Source organism: Pteronotus mesoamericanus, unplaced genomic scaffold, assembly GCF_021234165.1.
Source record: "Pteronotus mesoamericanus isolate MK-2021 breed Mesoamerican mustached bat unplaced genomic scaffold, CSHL_Meso_final contig_73, whole genome shotgun sequence".
Lineage (NCBI taxonomy): Eukaryota > Metazoa > Chordata > Mammalia > Chiroptera > Mormoopidae > Pteronotus > Pteronotus mesoamericanus.
Window position 1 is genome coordinate 29,183,542 of NW_026555245.1, and position 20,331 is coordinate 29,203,872.

The 20,331-nt window shown below is 34.4% G+C and overlaps 1 protein-coding gene across 8 annotated transcripts in view; it reads right to left on the bottom strand.

The window, feature by feature from the left end:
- Positions 1 to 20,331, bottom strand: part of NFIB (nuclear factor I B) — a 434,847-nt gene that overhangs the window by 28,124 nt on the left and 386,392 nt on the right. For 3 of the 8 annotated variants that reach the window (XM_054583171.1, XM_054583166.1, XM_054583169.1), the window contains exons 7-10: positions 14,048 to 14,182; positions 11,380 to 11,564; positions 7,193 to 7,358; positions 3,997 to 4,079 (exon numbers count right to left, since the gene is read on the bottom strand). In XM_054583171.1, coding sequence (XP_054439146.1) covers positions 3,997 to 4,079; positions 7,193 to 7,358; positions 11,380 to 11,564; positions 14,048 to 14,182 — 569 coding nt within the window. The remainder of the gene's footprint in view (positions 1 to 3,996; positions 4,080 to 7,192; positions 7,359 to 11,379; positions 11,565 to 14,047; positions 14,183 to 20,331) is intronic. The other 5 variants (XM_054583174.1, XM_054583172.1, XM_054583173.1 and 2 more) reach the window with 2 other exon arrangements.

The window sequence follows — 20,331 nt, forward strand, 5'->3', positions numbered from 1 at the left end:
ATATAATGTTGATAATCAAGTAAGTTAGCTAGACCCTCTTACATTACCAAACTTTCTATGATAGCAAAGAAAGAAGGTCTGCAATTTAGCTAATTTCATAAGGTTGACCAGATAAGGAATTGGTGCTAATTCAAGTAAGTTGTCTCATACTCGTCATGTATACTAAAATTGTTAGACTGGATTGTAAAATAATTTCTGTATTTTCTAAGCAACATCCATCATTCTGCTACATAGTTCCCCTTTTCTCAGAGACAAAACTTGGGAAATGGAGTTCCGTCATTGCCTGTCATGATGAATGTGCACAGTGTATGCATGAAATATAGGAGGAAAGGAAACACTGCATTTTACTGAACTTCTATAAAGTTATGTCAGAGAGGAGGTCTTGACACTCCTAGAAATTCCACATCATTAAAAGACATTTCTCAGCAGAGACTAAAGAGTTCAGTTTGCCAAAGCAAGACCCACAAGTTCTTCAAGCCACCACACCACCTTCCAATAGAAAAGTTTAAAGAAGAATGAAGCTCAATTGAAATCCTGATTTTAATCTCCCGCATGCCAATAGTGAATGCATGAACTAAGCCAATCACCCCAAAGACAGTCTAGTTCCAGACCTTGAACAACACTCAAGATCGTGTTAAGAGATAAAGGAAAATTTTAAAGTCCTGATCAGCTGGCATGAGCTGATTATTATGATTAATTAGAATTGTTTTTAAAGTCAAATTATCACATGGTTTCCATGAATCTTTTCTGAAATATTATTCATGATTATGTGATTTTATTTTTTAGATTCAAATGAGATATATTTACAGTGACAGGTAAATTCCTGTGTCAGGAAAAAAACTAGTATTTCAAGGCAGTTAGCAAGCAGTATTAATCGGTAATAACCATTATTAAAAGGAACACAGAGATGCATAATTCCTAATAATAACTGTATGTGTACCAAGTTAATGGGTATAAAAGCATATACTTTTAGTATCCAGATGGGCAGATATGAATGTATTACTCTTTCAAGTGGAATACAGGATTAATATTAATATTTTCCATCTCAATTTAAGAATGTCAATGTTCCATATTGAAAGCTCTGCTTTAGTGTAATTTTGTGGAAAGATTTTTTATGATAGGCAAAATTATTCAACAATTTAAAATTTATCGTTAGCTCTAATTTATGTAGGGTATATTAAAGTTCTTTCCTAAGAAAAAAATAGCACTCAACAATGCACATCAATACCTTTCATAACCTAAAAGGATACATCTTTATAAAGCAGCCGCCAATGAACTGAAGAATGTACCTGGTGACAATATTTATTCTTAAGAGGTCATGTATATTAAAGGCTATGGAGAATGTTTAAAAGAGCCCTCTCAGACTAAAACCTTTGCCTTTCTAATTTTGAATTTCTCCTGGCTAATATAAAATGATTGATTACCTTTATTTCATGTACCCCTTGATTTTCCTTTTCATTCATCATTGAGTACTTTAAACCAAATGCATTTAGAACCTGCTGCTAGAAGAGTGGTCTCTTTTAAATCTTTGTAAAGTAATGAGAGGATACAGTAAATCAATCTCATTTCTGCTGTAGAAAAGAATAACCTTTACTCTACTAAAGTCATTTAGACTATTTCTGTCCCTCTTTTCCTGGATAGTAAACATAAAACTTTGTCGCTGCGATTCTTCTAAAATTTGAAAGTATAAAAATAATGTTTTTTAACTAGAGCCTTAGTTTAGTTATATACATGTATAGTATGAGATGCATATACATTCATTTTCTTCATGCCTCAAAATTGTAGCTCATTATGAATTTGGCACATTGGGCTTCTTCAACTCAAAAAGTAGCACTAACTCTTTTATTATGTAGAGGATAAATTATCTGTCTGCATGGTATTTAAAACTGCACATTATAGTTTCAGCTATGAAGCTTATATAGTTTTTTCTTCCAAAGATCAATACATTACATAGCCCATAAATATCAACCACACTTGATCAAATAAATCATATCTATATTGTGAGGGGTCTTAATGTCCACTTAAATAACAAGTTGGTAGTCTTTGATAAAGAAAGTTCTGGAGATATATATATATATATATATATATATATATATATATATATAATGGGGTGTGTGTGTGTGTGTGTGTGTGTGTCCAATTAAAATGTGCTTGGAAACCTATCTACATTAAGACTCATGTTTTCATGATGGGTGCTAATTTTTTTTTTTAATTTATCCTTGGATATGTGAAAAGAGACATAACTTTTATATAATGAACTTTTGTGATCATAATTATGTGAGGCACTAATGTTAGTCAAAAGTGATAAAAGAATTAAAGCTTCCACAGGTTAGGGCAGGGAGACAGGAAGATTGTTTCTAAATACATGGCACTGGTTATAATCTAAATGTGTTTGGAGCAAAAGTTTTAAATAATGGAGGCACATTTCTATAAATTAAAAATTAACTGGAAATTAGAGATGTGTCATAAAGAATAATGCAAATCCCATGACAAAAATATTTCTGAAAATATGTGGAATAATTTTTAAAAGAACAAGTTTCTAAACCTATAAATCCTGCATATGTTTTTAAAAAAACACAATGTACATATACATTTGTCAAATAGAACCATATTATAGTAATTATAACACATTTCATATTACAGCAATTTTAGAGGTGAAAAAAGCAGCATTCCAGAGAATTATGTTGAAAAGCCAATGGCTGGCAAAACCACTAATTATTACTTGGTATTTTCATAACTGTGTACAGATGTTTTCAGTTAGTTCTCACTCTTTTGTTTTGTTTTGTTTTGCTTTTTTTAAACCTGGCAAAACGTCAAGTTATCTTGAATAAGCTATCATCTTTATGATTTTCTCTGAACTCTGCATGTGGTGACCTTTAATATATGCAGTCTGGCACTTTAGTCTGCAACTGGGCAGGACTCAAGAATTCCACAGAAGCACAGCTAAGATAGGCACAATAAGCATAAACTAGGTGGACAGGTCTAGAATAAAAGAAGCTGGCATGAGTACCTGTGCAGGCTTACTGCATACGTAAAAACTCACACATATATTATAAACGAAGAGCAAGTTAGTTAATACCAGCTCTTTCTTATTCATTATAGCCTATTTTTCTCTACGTAATGTTTTGCACACTGTTAATTTCAAACTGCTCTGCTATCAAAACTTGAGCCCAGCAAATATATGCACCATAAAATATATTTAAGTTCTGAAGTGGTTAGAATTGTTTCTGTTATCCTGTAACTGGAATCATGGGATTTCTATATGGGTATGGTCCACACTTTTGACTGTGGTTAATTTGTTCATAAGCCACCATTAATCCTGGCTGTATATTTTCACAGCCTGGGTAAACACTTCATTTGCATTAAATTTAGAGCATTAATGAGATGTGAAATTTAAAATGCTACTTGAAACATAAATGATGTAAGAAAGCAGAATAAAAAAAAAGTGTTTTATCACATCTGAAATCAGTAAACCAATTTAAACCTATTAAAATAGGAATGATGTGTCGCCTGAAATTTTAGCTTCATAACTCATCTTCTTGGACTAAAATACCAAAGCGGAGAGTAAAACATCTGGAAAATCTGAAAGAGCTCAGAAACACAAATTGTGTACTGCTTCTACTCTCATTGGCTTTTAAATCAGTTCTCAATTTCTGTCCTTGGCAACTATGGGCTAACTAGGTTCTCTATGTTCAACTACATTCTCAACTGCCAGTAAGACTGAGAAAATTACTATTTGGATGAAATACTGTCATTCATGATTGTGGTTGATACTTGCTACAGAGATGAAAAAGGTCTTGAGCCAATTTGAGAAACTCTGTTCAGAAAGGCAAGAAACAAAGGATAAGTGAGAAAATAATTTGGAAAATGAAGTGATCGATTTGTTTTCAGCAGCCCCGTGAGCCCCGTTCTGAGTCCAGATCTGAGAGGCAGCATGGAGAAAGCACCAATGCGAAAGCGTGGCTACACCATCACACCTGGGGGAAACTTGCCCACCTGTTGCTGATGTAGGAAGGATGGGTCTCTTGGGCTTAGTCCCACATATCGATTGGCTTGAGATGTGCCTGAAGCTGTGTAGGCTGATTAAGGAAGAACAAAAACAAAGATAAAAATTGTGAACTATCAGAATGAACACCCTGTCCATGTAAAAGAAACCCAGAGAAGTGGGACTTGCAACCAAAAAACAAAGTGTCTCTATTTCTCTTCTCCTCTGTCTGAGTGAACACTGAGTGATATAAAGAAATGGCAGTTGACCTCAAATCAACTATTTTATCCCCCTCCCCAAAAATCTATCCAGTAAATCATATCCCAACGTTTGGTGCGGGCACCTCACATTTCGTGCTCCTGCTAGTCTTGCGGGAGTACCAAGGACTGGCTAAACAGAAGGGCTCTTTTCCTAGATGTGCCTTTTCACGAGATACTAATTGTCTAATAATGGAATAATCAATGATGATCTATGATTCTAAATGTAGAAGTAGACTTATTCTGTCAGAAATAAGTGAAAGCTTTTAATGATTGGATTTACGCAGATGTGCTTGATGATATAGGATGAAAAATGTCTTGCTTAAAAGTCTCACTAAAAAGAAAATCTAATATTACTAATATGAAGGAGAAGCCTGCTTTTATTATATCATATAGAATGAATTAGCTCAGTATTTCATTTAATGTGAAAATGACCTTAGGTTTGATAGAAACATGTTTTTTTACAAAATCTTTCTTTTTCGCAAGCACAAAAAGTCCATTTCTTGTAATTAGAGTTAATGGCGTTTTGTAAATACATGGCCACCAGGTAGTAAATACACATGGTGAATACTCCTTAAATTATATGGCCTCACCTTGCAAATACTATCTGCACAGGTGCATTTTGGTACAGAGTGAATTCCAACACTACCCCCCCAAAATCTCCCTATTCCTAAAGATTTTTGGTTCTTTTTCATGAGGAAAGACCTAATGTATCTTCAGCAATCCCATAGCTCCATGTCCAATTAAACAGAACAACTAAATTTTCACCACTTACATTACATTGATAGTTTTGAAAAAGCTAAATTATTTGGTTTAAAACCCTCAGATTGATGGGGAACCCAGACAGTAACCTAAAAAAAGGCTTTTAAAAAACCAATATATTGATTCTGCCGTGTTCATTGATGGACTGCAGAATTTGATCTGCTGAGGCATTTTTAGGGCAACTTTTTAAAATAGTGAAGTTGCTCACAATTCACCTTTGCATCACTCATGTGCAGAGGGCCCATGCAAGGGCAGCCATGTGGAGTCAGTGGCCCCTAATAAGTACCCAGGTCTCTGGAATTTAGCACACAGCACGGGCAGCTGCCTAAACATTACAGAGCTGGCACCAAGTCTGTGCTACTTGTTCTTCTCAGCCATTAAGAAGGAGGTTTCCATGGCCTCTATGTTATCTTCAATGGTACTGACTTATCAAGTCAGTAACCAATTTCTCATTATCAGTGGTGCCTGGGAAACTGGAAAGAAAAATAACACACTGTATTTCTTTAATCCAAGAGTGGAAAATGGGCTGATGCAGCCACCTTTTGAATATTTTGCAATTTTATTTGTCCAATCAGGTCTCTTTTTGATCAACCTGTGTGTGAGTATAATAAGAACAATAATTAACAAACAGGCTGACTGTACTCCCATAAGTGAGCTGTAATCATTTGGGTCTGATCTTCCCTTGAATCTTAGCTGTTAAATACCACTATACAAGTAAGTACCGGAAGTTTCTGAAACTTGATTTTGATCATTTATCCTGTGATAGGCTTTCAATTAATTCCACGAAAATATTTGTTTTCCATATTCTTTTATTTAAATTGCTGACTCGTTTGTTCAAAAATGCCAAGACATCCACTTTTAAAATCTGGATGCATGATTTTAGTGACTGTAATGCACATAGCTAACCTTTAGAAAAAAAAGAATTTTTAGCCTTTTTTGACTGGGTCTCATCCTTCTGTGCATTCAGCTAAGTGTTCACTAGCGTAGGACTCTCTATCAACAAACCAGTTACTAAGTATTTAATGATTATTGATGAAAATTACAAAGCTATATGAATTTATTAGTTCCTGGGGCCTCATTAATTTTGAGACAGAAATGCTGAATTCACTGTACACTCAAAGTATTTTCCAATTTTCTAGTAGAGTCCATTGTAGGTTTTTGAAAAACATAAAAACCAAAACAAAAAACAAAAACCAAAAAAAAACACGTTTTCCAGTGGCAGAGGAAGAAAGCCAGAGGAGCCTCCAATTGGCTCTGTAATTTCACAGAGGAATTTCCGGAGCATGGGAGTTTTCCTGCTCTAGGTAAGATCATAGAAGCTCTGAATTTAAGATATAGCATGTATAATTGACAAGGAGCTTGCTAATTCCCCCTGACTGGAACTTTATCCATTCCACACTAACAATTTATGCTGTTCTAAGAAGGTGGTAGTTTGGATAAATTGAAAAACTTTGTAATAATTCCATGTGTACTTGTGAGTTATTATATGTGAAAAAGCAAAGGGATGATTTGAGTTATTGGTATGTGCTTGGTAAGCTGACTGGCTAAATAATTCTCTGACAGTTAAAATGTTATGGCCATGCTAAAAAGCACAGCACCTGATGTACTATGATAAGCAAAATAATTTGAAAAATCTTCTTTAAGTTGAAGACAAAGAAGGTGCGGGTAGCATACATGTGCCAAATACTAAGCTTTGAGATATGTTCTGCACCCAATACTCTGTGACTATTTCTCACAATGGCATAGTCTACGGTAATGTAAACATGCAATTATCTTACAGAGGCGCTGATTCAGTTCGCTTTATGAAGGGGCTTGATTCCTATAGGAATGCTCCGATGAGTAACAATGACCTAATCTCTCTTTGGGTGATATAAAAACCTTGTACACTGCGTTATGTTATTCAGTGCATTTTCAATGTATACCCTGAACAAGCAGGCATGACATTATTTTTGCTATAGCTCTTTACTCAAACAATTAAGCTTCTCCCTTTTCAAATATGATGCACTGACTTAAATTTGATAAGAGAGAGCATGTGACTGCCAGGCCAAACACATGCCTGCTGGTTCCACGTAAATGAGAAATCTCCATCTGGTTGGGTAGCTGGAAAAGTCGCCGTATTTTCCACCCTGGATCAGATATCCAAAGGTGTCTTTGATGGACATTTCTCATTTCCTACAGAAATACTTACTGGTTGCTGTAGGTGAAGCTGCCTCACCTTCAGTGGATGTAGTGATGGGTTTAGTATCTGTCATGGTCAGGGTCACAGGTCGCACTGCACTGGGATGGGGAGAGGGTGCCAAGACAGGAGTGAAATGGCCAGGCACTTTCCCTACTACTTGACCACTGCTGTTAGGCTACAAAACAAAAACAGAATGGCGGGTGAAACAATCCAAAAGGCAGTCATCGTGTCCAACAACTCCACTCAGCATACTTGGCCAAGTGGACCCTGCACACTGTGTAATGGCCACACAGGTCTTCTCAAGTCTGAGTCTGAGAGGTCGATCCTTGGTTAGTAGTAATATGAAGCAGCAGCATTTAAAAGAAAGTCTTTACCTTCAAAGCACTTGATATAGGTTAACTGTCTTTACAATACCCTCAGGGGCCAGGTAAAATTGATCCTTTCATTTAGCATCCAGAAAGCTCAAGTTGAGACTTAAATGCTTAGCCAAAGGCTGAAACAGAAGTCCTTACTGAGCTAGTGTGAATTAAAACCAGCGCTTCTTCTCTGCTCTTCATCTTCTACAACGAGCCAGTTTTGGCTTTCAGAACACAACTTTCACCTAAATGATAATATTACTGATACAAGGAAGACAAGAATATCTACCCTACCAGACACATCAAGTGAGCCATTTCCATCATTTGTAGTCAAGACCCATTCTTCTACAAGCAAACTTCTATCTCTTGCTCACACACAGTTACACTCAGATGCACACACATCAGGAAATTTAGATTTTAGGACCTCCACTCAACTTTTGATGATTTACTAATACAAGCAGAGAGAATGATACTTAGAGCATTTAAAAGTTCCAGATCTATACAATGATATAAAGTGATGAACTAGGTCTGACCTTATACATACAAACAAAAGGTTTCCAAAATAAATTAAAACATGTTGAAGTCAAGCAGAGGGCAATCAAATATATTCTGTTATTTTAGGTACTCTTCCATTGCTGGGCATGGAGAATTATACAAAACACTTATTGTTGACATTTGTGGGAATTAACTGAGGAAATACCATGGGCAATGATAGAAAAGATTTTATTATCTGAGTTTTAGCCCCAGGCACAAAAATAGTATCCATACTAGGAGACAAAACCCTAAAGGTACACTGTTTGAAGAAATATTTGAATGTATTTTTCTAAACAGAGAATGCTATTTTTTAAGTAACACTCATGTTGCAATTTTCCACTGCATCTTGTTCATAGCAATTTGCTATGAGTATTCTCCACAAATATTTAGTCTTAACAATTTGTACTGCTAAAAGCAAAGAAAGCAATGAAGCAGAGTATTTATCTAAATACCTGCACAAAAGTTGCAAGTAGACATTTCTTTAGAGAAAAAGAGAAATAGCTAATAACATTTAAATACTGTGACTTAGAGACATGAACTAGGTAGGGTTTCAGTTGGGTTCCTCAGAGCCGTATTATTTATTCTATAAAGAAATGGACTTGAATATTCTGAGTATTCATCACGAGTCATTTTAAGTATTTAAAATTTATGTCAGGAAAATTGACCAGAGTTCCTCCTATGGAAGCCTATGAGAGTTAAAACTTTAAACTAATTTTATTTAAAATATTCCATTAAGTAGCATGACTCTTTCACTCTAATTGGTGCAGCAGCAATGTAATTAGTGTTCAAACTGCTATGGGGAGGACATGGCATCTCAGTTGCTTGTCTTCACAATCAAAATCAGGGCAATGCTGGAGGACACTCGGAAGGAAAGCAAGGTGAACAAGTACTCATTTTTTCCCCATTTTTAGAGCTAAAAAGGTGAAAATCAAGAGACCTATTTTGAAATGCAAATTAATTGGTTTTGAGGTGGAGTTAAACATCAAAGCAGATATAATGTTCCTTCAAAAAACATCTATAGTTTACTAAAAAGACCAATTTTTCCTTTCAAGGGGAAGAAGTCTGCTTCTAAAGCAGACCATCAACTTTATTTGAACACTGCAAAAGACTGCTTTATATATTTCACTCAATGAAGAACAGTCTCATTCTATCATTAGTGGTACACTCTGCGGTAAAAAGCATTTCTGTATACTGTGTTCACCAAAACAGTTTGGCAGTACCTACCTGAGAACATGGAACAGAAGAATGACAGTAATGCTAAGAAAATACTGTGAGAAAATACAATATCACCTTGCCCATTTTGTAAGCTGTCTACTGGAATTGAATCAACATGAACCAAAAGACGTTCCATTTAAAAAATAATTTAAAAAAAGCAACAAAGAAAGAATTCCGAAGGCAATACAGTCAACTTGTCTGAAACTCAGGGCCAGAATGAGAAGGTTATTTGTTTTCAGTTTTCTACTAGTTCAGACAGATGAAGCTACACTAAAAACCCTGTCTTTTAACATTGTTAATAGATGAACTTTCATACTGTAGATATAAAAAGACATTGCATCTGAAGATGAACTTGAAGAGCATTAGGAAAGGATTATCCTGCTTAGTGCCTTGCTCCTATTATATACAGAGTCTTGAGAGAGGATATTTTTGTTAATTGAGATGAGAGTAAGATGCTTCTTTTAGAAGCTGGATCTTTACCTTGAAAATACTAAGAAAAACTGAGAACAATATAGGCAGATTATCACTTAATATGCCCTCCTAACTTATAAAGAAATTAAAATATACGTAAAACAAGCACTGAATAATTAAAGAAATGCGTAACACTAAGGGTCTGATTTTAATTTGCATAATTTTTCCCCTAACAGTGCCTAATTAAGACATCAGTTAAAAAAAAAATCCAATGGAACTCTAAGATTTTCCACACTGAATTAACGTTAAGGATTTTTAATGGATGTCTTAATTAGACTTTGTTATTCATGGAAATTCTACACAAATTAAAATCAGACCTTGTGTGCACTGTTCCCAGCTGAGTCGAGCAGAATGCTCTATGGAACTTAGACTTTTGAATCCATGCTCTTACAGTACATTTTATTTCTAAACAGATATACTAAGACCCCACTGTTTTTCTTAGTAAGCAGTATTACAGTCATTAAAAGTGCCACACCATTTGGACATTTTCTTCTAAAATACAAATAGTTTCACTTAAAATTCAAAATCTGAGAACGATATGCTTAGCTTAGTAGTATTAGTCAATGTATCTAAAAGAACAGGCAACTTTTAAGTTACCCAAATGGTGGTGGACAAGTTGTTATTCAAAATAAAACATTCAGAAAGGACCATTTTCCTTCATTTTAACCACTAAATTAAGACCAAAGGTTTTTTAGATCTTTCTTTGTCAACTCTAAATTAATATGCACATTCTACTTACTGAACATTTTAAGAACTAAACAGCATTAATAAAAGAATGCTTACACAAGTCCCTCAGAGCATTGAGAAGCATAATAAGGAGTCTTCAGTTTAAAAGAGCAAAGCCAAGTACCAGACCATACGATCAGAATCACATTACAGATTTTGGATATTACGATCATTGACAGACCCAGCTTTGGCACAAAGACTGTCTACTTGATTGTGGAAAATCTTCTTATCCCAAATCTCTATGAAACAACCTCTCCATAGAAGAAACCACATGTTTAGGGAGTGAGAAAGGCACATGAGTCACTACACTTATACAATGAATCCCTAAAACCACTGCACAATGTTTACAAAAAAAAAGACACTTCTGGTAATGTCATTCATTATTAAATGTAGTCATGTCTGTGCAAAGAATATTCAAGTAGTCATCAAACACTGAGAATGTTTACATTACCAAAGCTTATTTTAATACCTAATAGTTAGTCTATAAATACAACTGTAAGTTCTTTTGTGTGTGTTTATTTTAGCACATACCTTGCTCCTGCCTGAAATAAGCACTTTGTCTCTATGTCAAGCCAGGTATTGCAGAGGTGTGAACTCCAGCTCAGAGCTTTTTTGACAATGTACTTTCTGCATAAACTTTCTCTTCAGTCAATAAAAATCCAAAAACATCAAACCAAAAACATCTTCACAAATGTGCCCCTTTGGGGCAACACACTTCCTACCTGTCATTCAGCCACCTTTAAATAAAAACGTATTGAGTCACCAAGACACTTTCTGAGGATGAATTTCAAAGCTCGTTGCTCTGCCAGACATAACTGAGTAAGCTCCATGTCTTAGAGTTAGACCTGTTCCATCTCCCTTAGGCTCTAATCTTATTTTCTCTCTTATGTTTACCTGGCTGGTTTGCGGACTGGATGGGTCATAAGAAGGTACATAGTTCTTCAGAGTATCCTGAGGATTCAGGTGGGGAGGATATCTGATTGTTGGATGAGAAAAGTAGCTTGATGGGGCTGGAGGAAGAATTGCCTGTGTTGGAAATGGCAACGGTGAGGGCGGAGGTGGAGTTCGAGTTGAGATGACTGCAGAAGATAGAAAAGGAAAGACAGCCTCGTTAGCTATTTTCTTTAATGCTCCATACTGATCTTAAAGAATGCTGTGAAACAATAAAAATGATAGTTATTCATTTTTTCCCCATGATTTAACCAAACTCTCCTGAAATAGCAGTTAGTCTTTTATTCTCAATGTCATTACTGCTAAGCACACACAGACACAATCACCACTATGCGGAATTAACAATCTTGCTTTCTAGATCTATAAATGATTAAAAAAGAAGTTTCTCTTTCATAAGCTAAGCCAATACTTCATAAAGCATTTCTTTAAGCAAAGTTATTCCTCATCAGAACCATCCTTTGATTAGAAATCCTTTGTCTCCTAAGTCCAGACTAAGTTGCAGCATTAATTAGACGACGGGGGATCAACAATTTCCTACCAAAATTCAAAACAGAAGTGTAATCCAATTTTAAGCAAATATTTTCTCTATACATCCTGGCTGGCACTTGGCTACAATGGAAGGCAAGAATTAATAAACAATAATGCCCTGAATAATGACCTGATCATTGTATAAACACCTATGAATATTTGATCATAGAGCCTGGGAACTCTTTCTTCTAATAAAAATGTTTCTTTCAGAACTAAAAATAAAGCTCCATTCTTTAACTATTTTTCTTCCCACTCCAACTTTTACTACATGTAGTTTAAAAGGTATTAAACTAAGACCAAGAATAAAACCCACAGAAACATGAATTTATACTTTCATGTAGACATTAATTTACCTATAAATCACATTTTATAAAGGGAAATAATATATAAAACATATGCAATGTGGGCAATGTTTAATTGTACTGTAACTTTTCAACATTAGTATAACCACAATTTATTGTTCAGTTACTGAAATACAATGTTTATGTTTGGAAAATGAAGAAAGACAATAACTGCATGATCATCGTCTCTATAATGTTGAGGGAAACAGTCACGTAAGTACAAATTAAGAGTACCAACCAGTACATCGTATATATAAGTGAAGATGAAATATCTGTTTCACTTAATATTTTGATCCGGACCATAGGAAATCACATATGATAAATGTTCAGTGTTTTATGAGACAACATAGCAAACAATAAGAAAAAATAAATTATTTCCATGACCTATAAATGAAAATCATCTGGAATAATTTATCTCCAACTTTGTACTTGTGTGCAAAAAAGAACAAACAAGCAAACAAAAAACCTTTTTAAGGGGTATTGCTTAATCTTCTTCAATAATGTCCAAGGCACTCAGAATCTTCTGAATTGTTGTTATATTGAAGATTCCTGGGCCTAACCACAGACCTGCTAGATGAGGACTTCCAGGGGTAAGGCACCAGAAAGTGCAATTTAAACAAGTGCCTCACATAATCTTTCTGAACACTCAAGTCTGAGTGTCCTCCATGAAAGGATGCATTGCAGAGAACAATTATTAAAATATCACTTTATTTAAGAAGTATATACTTTTGAAAGTATAATTTAAGGACATACAAACATCTAAGTTAGACTGGGCATCCTTTCACTTCATGACAAAATACTCTTAATATCAGATCACCTTAACCATGGTCTTCACGCATATCTGTACATAAACCCTAGAAGGTTATTGCTTATTTTTATATTAACTATTATTTCTATCTCATTTTTAATTTTTAAAAGAGGATTTAATATTAATTGTTCCTTAAAGTGCAAATGTGAAATACTGGATTCTTTTTCCTCTTTAAATTAAGGTATTATTCATGACATCAAGTATATTAGCCAACAGAATTTGCACATATAAAATGATTGCCAAAGAAAAGTATTTCCTTCATTTTTTCTGATTAATTTCATTCCCAAATAAATAGTTAAATATTGATTTTTCATACAGGAAAGAATATATACAGCCCCGGCCAGGTAGCTCAGTTGGTTAGAGCATCATCCAGATACACCAAGGTTGTAGGGTTTCGATCCCTACTTAACTGCACATACAAGAAACAACCAATGAATGCATAAATAAATGGAACAACAAATAGATGTTTGTCTCTCTCTATCTCTCTCTCTCTAAAATCAATAAATAAATATTAAAAAAAATAATATATCCAAAACCAGCATCTGTATATTTTAATGCCTCTGGAAATGCTCTAAACTCAGCAACATACTGAAATTAATCTTTATCTTGGTAAAATACATATAATTAAGACCAATCCTGAAGATGTAGTTAAGATAACCATATACCCCATATTTTCTAATTTCTTGTGATTATAATCTTTCCAATAAAGGCAATTTAAAGATAAATAGCTAAATGGTATTTAATTGTATGGCTTTCAAAATCTTTCATCACATATTGATAAGAAAAAGAAAATATTTGATCAGATTGAGGCCCTCCCTCTTTTGGTTGAGAAAATATGGTCACCATAGCTATAATAAAAACTTCGACTCCATTCCTGAGGGTTTGACTTTGCCAATAAGAGGGAGGCTTCTCCTCCATGTTTGAAACTCCTCACCACTGTGTGCAACTCCAGGTATTCCGGGATGGTGGTGCTGGGGGAAAGTGCTCAACCTTGGGGAAGAATCCTGTGGAGATGTAGAGCTGAACAGTGGCTTTTCAGGCTTCTTCATAGTAGTCGGAGAAGACATATCTGCAAAGGAAGAGGGAAAGTCCAAGCTTTATGATTTTCATAAACCATGAGGTTCATATTAACATGATAGATTTAATTTCCAAAACGTTGTTATTTTTGTGATTTTGGTTCTTTTACAAAATATATATTGAGGGTCAAAGATCTAGCTGTGTTGGAGCTTTGAAATATGTGTCAGAAACAATTTCCACTGCCTCTTTAGAATTATCATCAGAATGATTCCTACTAATAAGTAAATTTTGAACTTCTGAAAAATTAAGTATCATTGGCCCCTGGGTTCACATCAAGGTTTTTTTAACCTCAGCTTTTTATTCTTAGATTTTTACGATTCAGGGGTTTGTCTTTTTCTGGAGGACTACATTGTGGGGCGGGGGCGGGGGGTACCAGAAAAACCTGGTGTGAATGTGAGAAACGACCTTTGGGTATTCTGGTAAGTATATCATAGATTTAACACCTTTTATGGAAAACTCATTACTTGTTTAGCAACAAACAAAACAAAAGAAACACACCTTAATTTGCTCATTCAGCAAATATTTATTCGGTTCCTTCTTTGCCAAGTTAAGTAAGGATGTTAAGGAAAAAAAAGTAATTGCTCCTATAGGGACACTCACTGTAAGTGAAGGGAAAAATGATAAGAAAACAGTAGTCAACAGCTGAGAGGGAGGAAGTGTGTTGAGAGCGGAGGTATTGTGGTGCTTGCGTCTCCTTCTCCAGACTCACTGTTCTGGGACAGTGATCACCGCAGCCTCCCCAGGTTAAAAAAGGAACCTCCCGTGCCAGGGGCACCATGTTTAAAATGTGGATGGGAATGACATACTCAAAGAAAGGAAATGTTCCGAAGAAGGGGGCCATAAAACATTCAAGTAGTACAAATAGTCTGTGGAATGAAGAGCAGAGATGAAGGAAGTGAGCAGCTGGCAAGACCCACATGATAAGGGGCCATGGGTTTTGTGTGTAAATGTCTGAATGCTTACCCTGATGGGGGAATGCTATTGATGGGTGAACTATGATCACATTTACAGTTTAGAGCAATCCCTCCAGAAACTACATGGAGGATGAATTAGCCAAAGTGGAGACGGCAATCATGGAGCCTACATAAGAAGATAGATTAATTAATATATTCACTCATAAATATTTATTGAAGGTCTAATTTATTCCAGACACTGTGCTAGCTGCTTGGGACATAATAGTAAACTAGATTCAGTTTTAGCCTCTATAAAGCCTGAAATCTAGTCAGGGGATATAGGCAAATATAAAGGAATTACAGTGTAAGAAGTGCCATGACAGGAGAAGTATTCAGGGATGCATTTATTCAATCATTCATTCATTCCACACATATTTAATCCTGCCAAAAGATAGACCATGAACACTTGGAATCAGAGTGGAGACAGAACCAACACAAAGATCATCGATTTTCAACCCATGTGCCACAAGAATTTTTAAAACATGCAATACCTGATTATTTAGTCAGAGGCACTGACCTCTTTTCCCTTAGATTGTCAAATAAAAAAAAAAAAGTCAATAGCCAACACAAGAGCCATCCAGTGTAAATGAATCAAAATTATACGTATTTTTTTGTTCAATTGGCCAAAAATATATTTTTGGTATGCTGCAGAACTTTAGTAATAAGTTTTTTAAAAGTTTGAAAACTGCTGTCAAAGACAGCTACACAGAAATAACCCATTCAATTAATAACTGATATAGAAGGTCATCATCTTAGGCAAATGAAAGGTTGTACCATGCAGTTAGTTGAAATAGGGAATTAAGGAGAAAACTCTAGTTGGTAAGAGAGATGTGCCCAATTTTTAATATCTTGAGTGGTATTGATTTTTATCAACATTATAAATTTACAGTAAAATATTCTAAAAATCATATAAGTACTAAAATTCATATTTTTATTATCAAAATTTTAAATATATATACAAGTAGAATAGTAATGGATGTTCATGTACTCATCACTCAGCTTCAATTAATTATCAATTCACAGTCAATCTTATTTCACTTGTACCTCGTCTACACTCCCTCCCCTTGTATTACTTTGAAGCAATTCCTAGGCATCACATAATCACACCTCTAAGCATTTCAGTTTGTATTTCTAAAAAAAAATTTTTATTAAAAGAAAAGAACGCAAAATTTCATAATACATTTTGCGCACACACACACACACACACACACACACAATGTGCATTTTTAATTAACAAAGTTTTAACATGAAGAAAACTACATGGTGCTATTAGTACAAAAAACTAGTTAACATTATGTTTTACCATTTTAAAAAAACTACCTAAACTCTGGTAAAGTCATCCACCAACATTAAATGCATGTTTTCAGCACACTGGAAATTAAAGAATGGATATGTTACTTTAGACAGCAGACATAACAGCCTGCAAAAATGATAGGTGTATTTGTAGCCATAAGGTACAATTTGTGACTGACTGACTGTCACTAACCTATCAGAACTTTGATGAATCAGCGAACCATTTTCTTGTATCTTTCTCAAAAGAAAACAAATTGTTAATGAAACCATGGCAATTAATGCTGTTTCAAAAAAAAAAGAGAGAGAATTAAAAAACCATTCAAAAATATAAATGAAGGAATTTCATTTCAGCCAAGTTACCTTCAAAATGCCAAAAATAGCTATGTGATTTTAAAAGGTAATATTAAAAAATATAGATTTTGACCTGATGGAAGTTAATCATAGACATATACATTGCTAAAGGTTGGAAAAATCCTCTATTTCATCACTCACTTTACAGATGATGTAATGAGTTTCCTTCCCAGATTTTTATTTAAAATTAACTCTTAGAAAAAAAACTGGCAACTTTCTATTGATGCTCTTATATGCTTTGTCTGTGCTTAAATATAAATTTCAAATAAAATTAACCTGTGTAAATCAGTTTCTAAAGACTCCCTAGTGTAAACAATAATGCATTTACTGTACACTTAGAACAATTAAATATGACCAGAGCTTGGGAAGCAGAATAAGTTTCATTCCAGTCATGTCATTTCTGGAGATCAGTCAAGGCTATTGCAACTACTGTTAACTATTTCAGATTTTTCATTAAACCCAACAAAATTCACATGACTATCTTTTTGGAAAGGGCACATAAATACAAGGTGTTTGTGCAGAAATTAAAGAATATAGGTGATTATGTAATTTTCGAGAATTAAAGTCCTTGCATTTTCTTAGTCAAAATGATACTCTTGGCTTTATCAGGTCATTATTATAGGCCCATTTATTTTTCTGCTTCTCTTTTAAGTATTCACCTTCAGAACACACAGAGGAGTTTATAGAGGTCAATGCAACAGAACAAAAAAATTCACTCTCCAAGCTGTAACAGGTACCAGGAATTGTCTCCTCCTTAAACAAAAAAAAAATTAACTTGCAATAGTAAACATAAGAATGAGAAGCTCTACTGGCCATATTGAAATGATTTTCTTCAAAAATTAAAGAATGTTAGTATTAGAAAGTAAGTTTAACTGCCTTTGTTTTCCCATTAAATGAAATTAATTTGGAGTCCATCAGTTAATAAAGATATACTGCATGTGCAAAGCACTATGCAAAGTACTTAGGGGGACACAACGTAAACCCTCCCCTCAAAGGAAAAAAAAAACTTTCTGGATGGAAGAGAGAATAAAAATAAAAGGTCAATTATCTGAGAGGAGTAAGGGTAGAGTTTTTAGCTATTACATTTTAATCATGAATCAACTAGTATTGTTTTGATTTTAATTTTATTTTGAATGTCTGCAGTCTAGTAGACTTCATGCCAAACTGAAAAATGATATCATTTCTATTTTTAACATAGTCATATGCTACAGAAAAAAAAAGTTTGAGAAATGAATAAGTAAAAGAGATGGTTTTAAGTGACCTTTCTATAAAGAAAAACAAATGTCATGCATTTTGCAATCTATTGTCCCCCAACAGGAAGAATAATACATAAAAAGAATAAGCTGAAAAATAAAGCTGAATAATATATACAAGGGGGGACCCCCCCCAAAAAGATACCAAAATTATCTTCTGGATGGCGGACCCCTTGTAGTACAGGCTTCCCCCACTAGATGAGTGTTCTAGGAACCCATCGGTATCAGTGTACCAGCTGGTGGTGTTGGGGGAGACTGCGTGCAGCTCAAGTGATTTTCTTTTTTAAGGCTCTTTCATCATTTCTGCCCATTTCTTGATGGGTGATTTATGAGTGCACCTGCGCACACTACCTGTGTGTTTAGCAGTTTTTGACCAAAAAACAGCATGACTCCCATGCCCCACCCTCGCTGTTCACCTCATCTTGCCCTGAGTGACTTCTTTTTGTTTCCTTGGATGAAAAAATTCCTCAAAGGGAAATTTTCTGCCAATGTGGAAGAGGTGAAACAAAAAATGGTAGAAGCACTAAAAGGCATCAAAATTGATGAGTTCAAAAACTGAGCAGTGGAAAAAAGTCTTGATAGAAGTATTGCATCAAATGAAGAGTACTTTGAAGGTAACTGAAGTTTAAACATGTAAGAATAAATACACAATTTTTAACAAATAAATTCCATTTTCCCCCTCATAAGTATATAAGTTGAATAACAACAAATACATTATTATGCATAAGTTCAATAATATATGAAATAAAGAAGTTGAAGAGAGAGACAAGACCATAAGAAAAGAATTAGCTGGTATGTCAGTTGGTAGAAAGGAGGCAGGCATTACTGGTTGTTAATGAGAAATGATATGATTTAGAAAGTAAGAATTTATAAATGAATTTAAGAGGAAAAAGATGTTCCAAAAGCTCTATTTTTTCTGTTTTTGTAGCTTCCACTAGGCCCCTTTCATATGTATCTGGATGAATCAAGAATTTCCTGTTAAGTCTCCTGCCAGGCCTTCTTCATCATGGTTCATTACAAAAACAGTAACTGAAATCACCTTCAAAATATCTTCATCATTTTAAGATCTACCATGATACCACATTTTCATATAAATTTTTTCCTATAATTCAATTTTATTTATACTTATTGCCTTCTTATGGAGGAAGGAACAAGGAGGAATATGCTTCTATTCTGTCCTTTTCCTTGCATGTAACATTCCCTTGGGATAAAAAAATTACATGTCTCTTTACCCTTTTATTCCACCTATAGAACAATATTTTATCCATTGGGCCAATTTGATTTATTTTCTCTGTAAGTTATCCTTCCAAGGAACTTTAGAGGTCTAGATCTCCTGAATGATCTTGTGTTTGTATCTTACATTACTCGACAGCTTTTTCATTATTATTTTGTACTTGGTTAATCCATAGCATGCATATATATTTTATATGTGTGTGTGTCTGTGTATATATAGCATGTATATCTACATACATGCTATTATAAATAGCACATACATATATGTGTATATTTAGCATATGTTTATATATACATATTTTATATATGTAAAAAAGAAGCTGTATAGTGGGATGATAACTAGTAGTGTAGGGTGAGTGAAATAACAATAGTCAATCTATGTTAAAATGCATGTTGCCTGAATAGATACCACCAGATGAGAAGTAATTCAATGGAAAGCTAAGAGAAAAAAAAATTAGTCACAGTAAGTATGAGAAACTATGGTGAGGCAATAAAGTTCAGGATGCTCAATAAGACTACTTATTCTTTGTCCTGGTGATGTGTACAATGCAACAGAGGGGGTAGACATTACATATAAAAATTCATTAAATAATTGCAATCATGATAATATTAGACTATAGAAGAAGTCTTCTTAATGACAGAAGATTAGAGATGTTAATCCAAAAAAATAGTTACACTGATAGTATTAGTTGTTAGTGTCTACACCTATGTTTACATTTATCATTAGAAAATTATCTATGGCTTTAAAAACAAACTATATAGTTTAATGAATAAAAAATGACCATGTAAGAAATAGAACAGACATTTCAAAAATTTATATGGAACCATAAACGACCCCGAATAGCTGCAGCAATTTTGAGAAAGAAAAACAAAGTAGGAGGGATCACAATACCGGACATCAAACTATACTACAAAGTCACTATACTCAAAACAATCTGGTACTGGCACAAGAACAGATCCATAGACCAGTGGAACAAAATAGAAAGCCCAGAAATAAGCCCAGGTCTATATGGGCATCTCATATTTGACAAAGCGGGCAGAAGCATAAAATGGAGCAA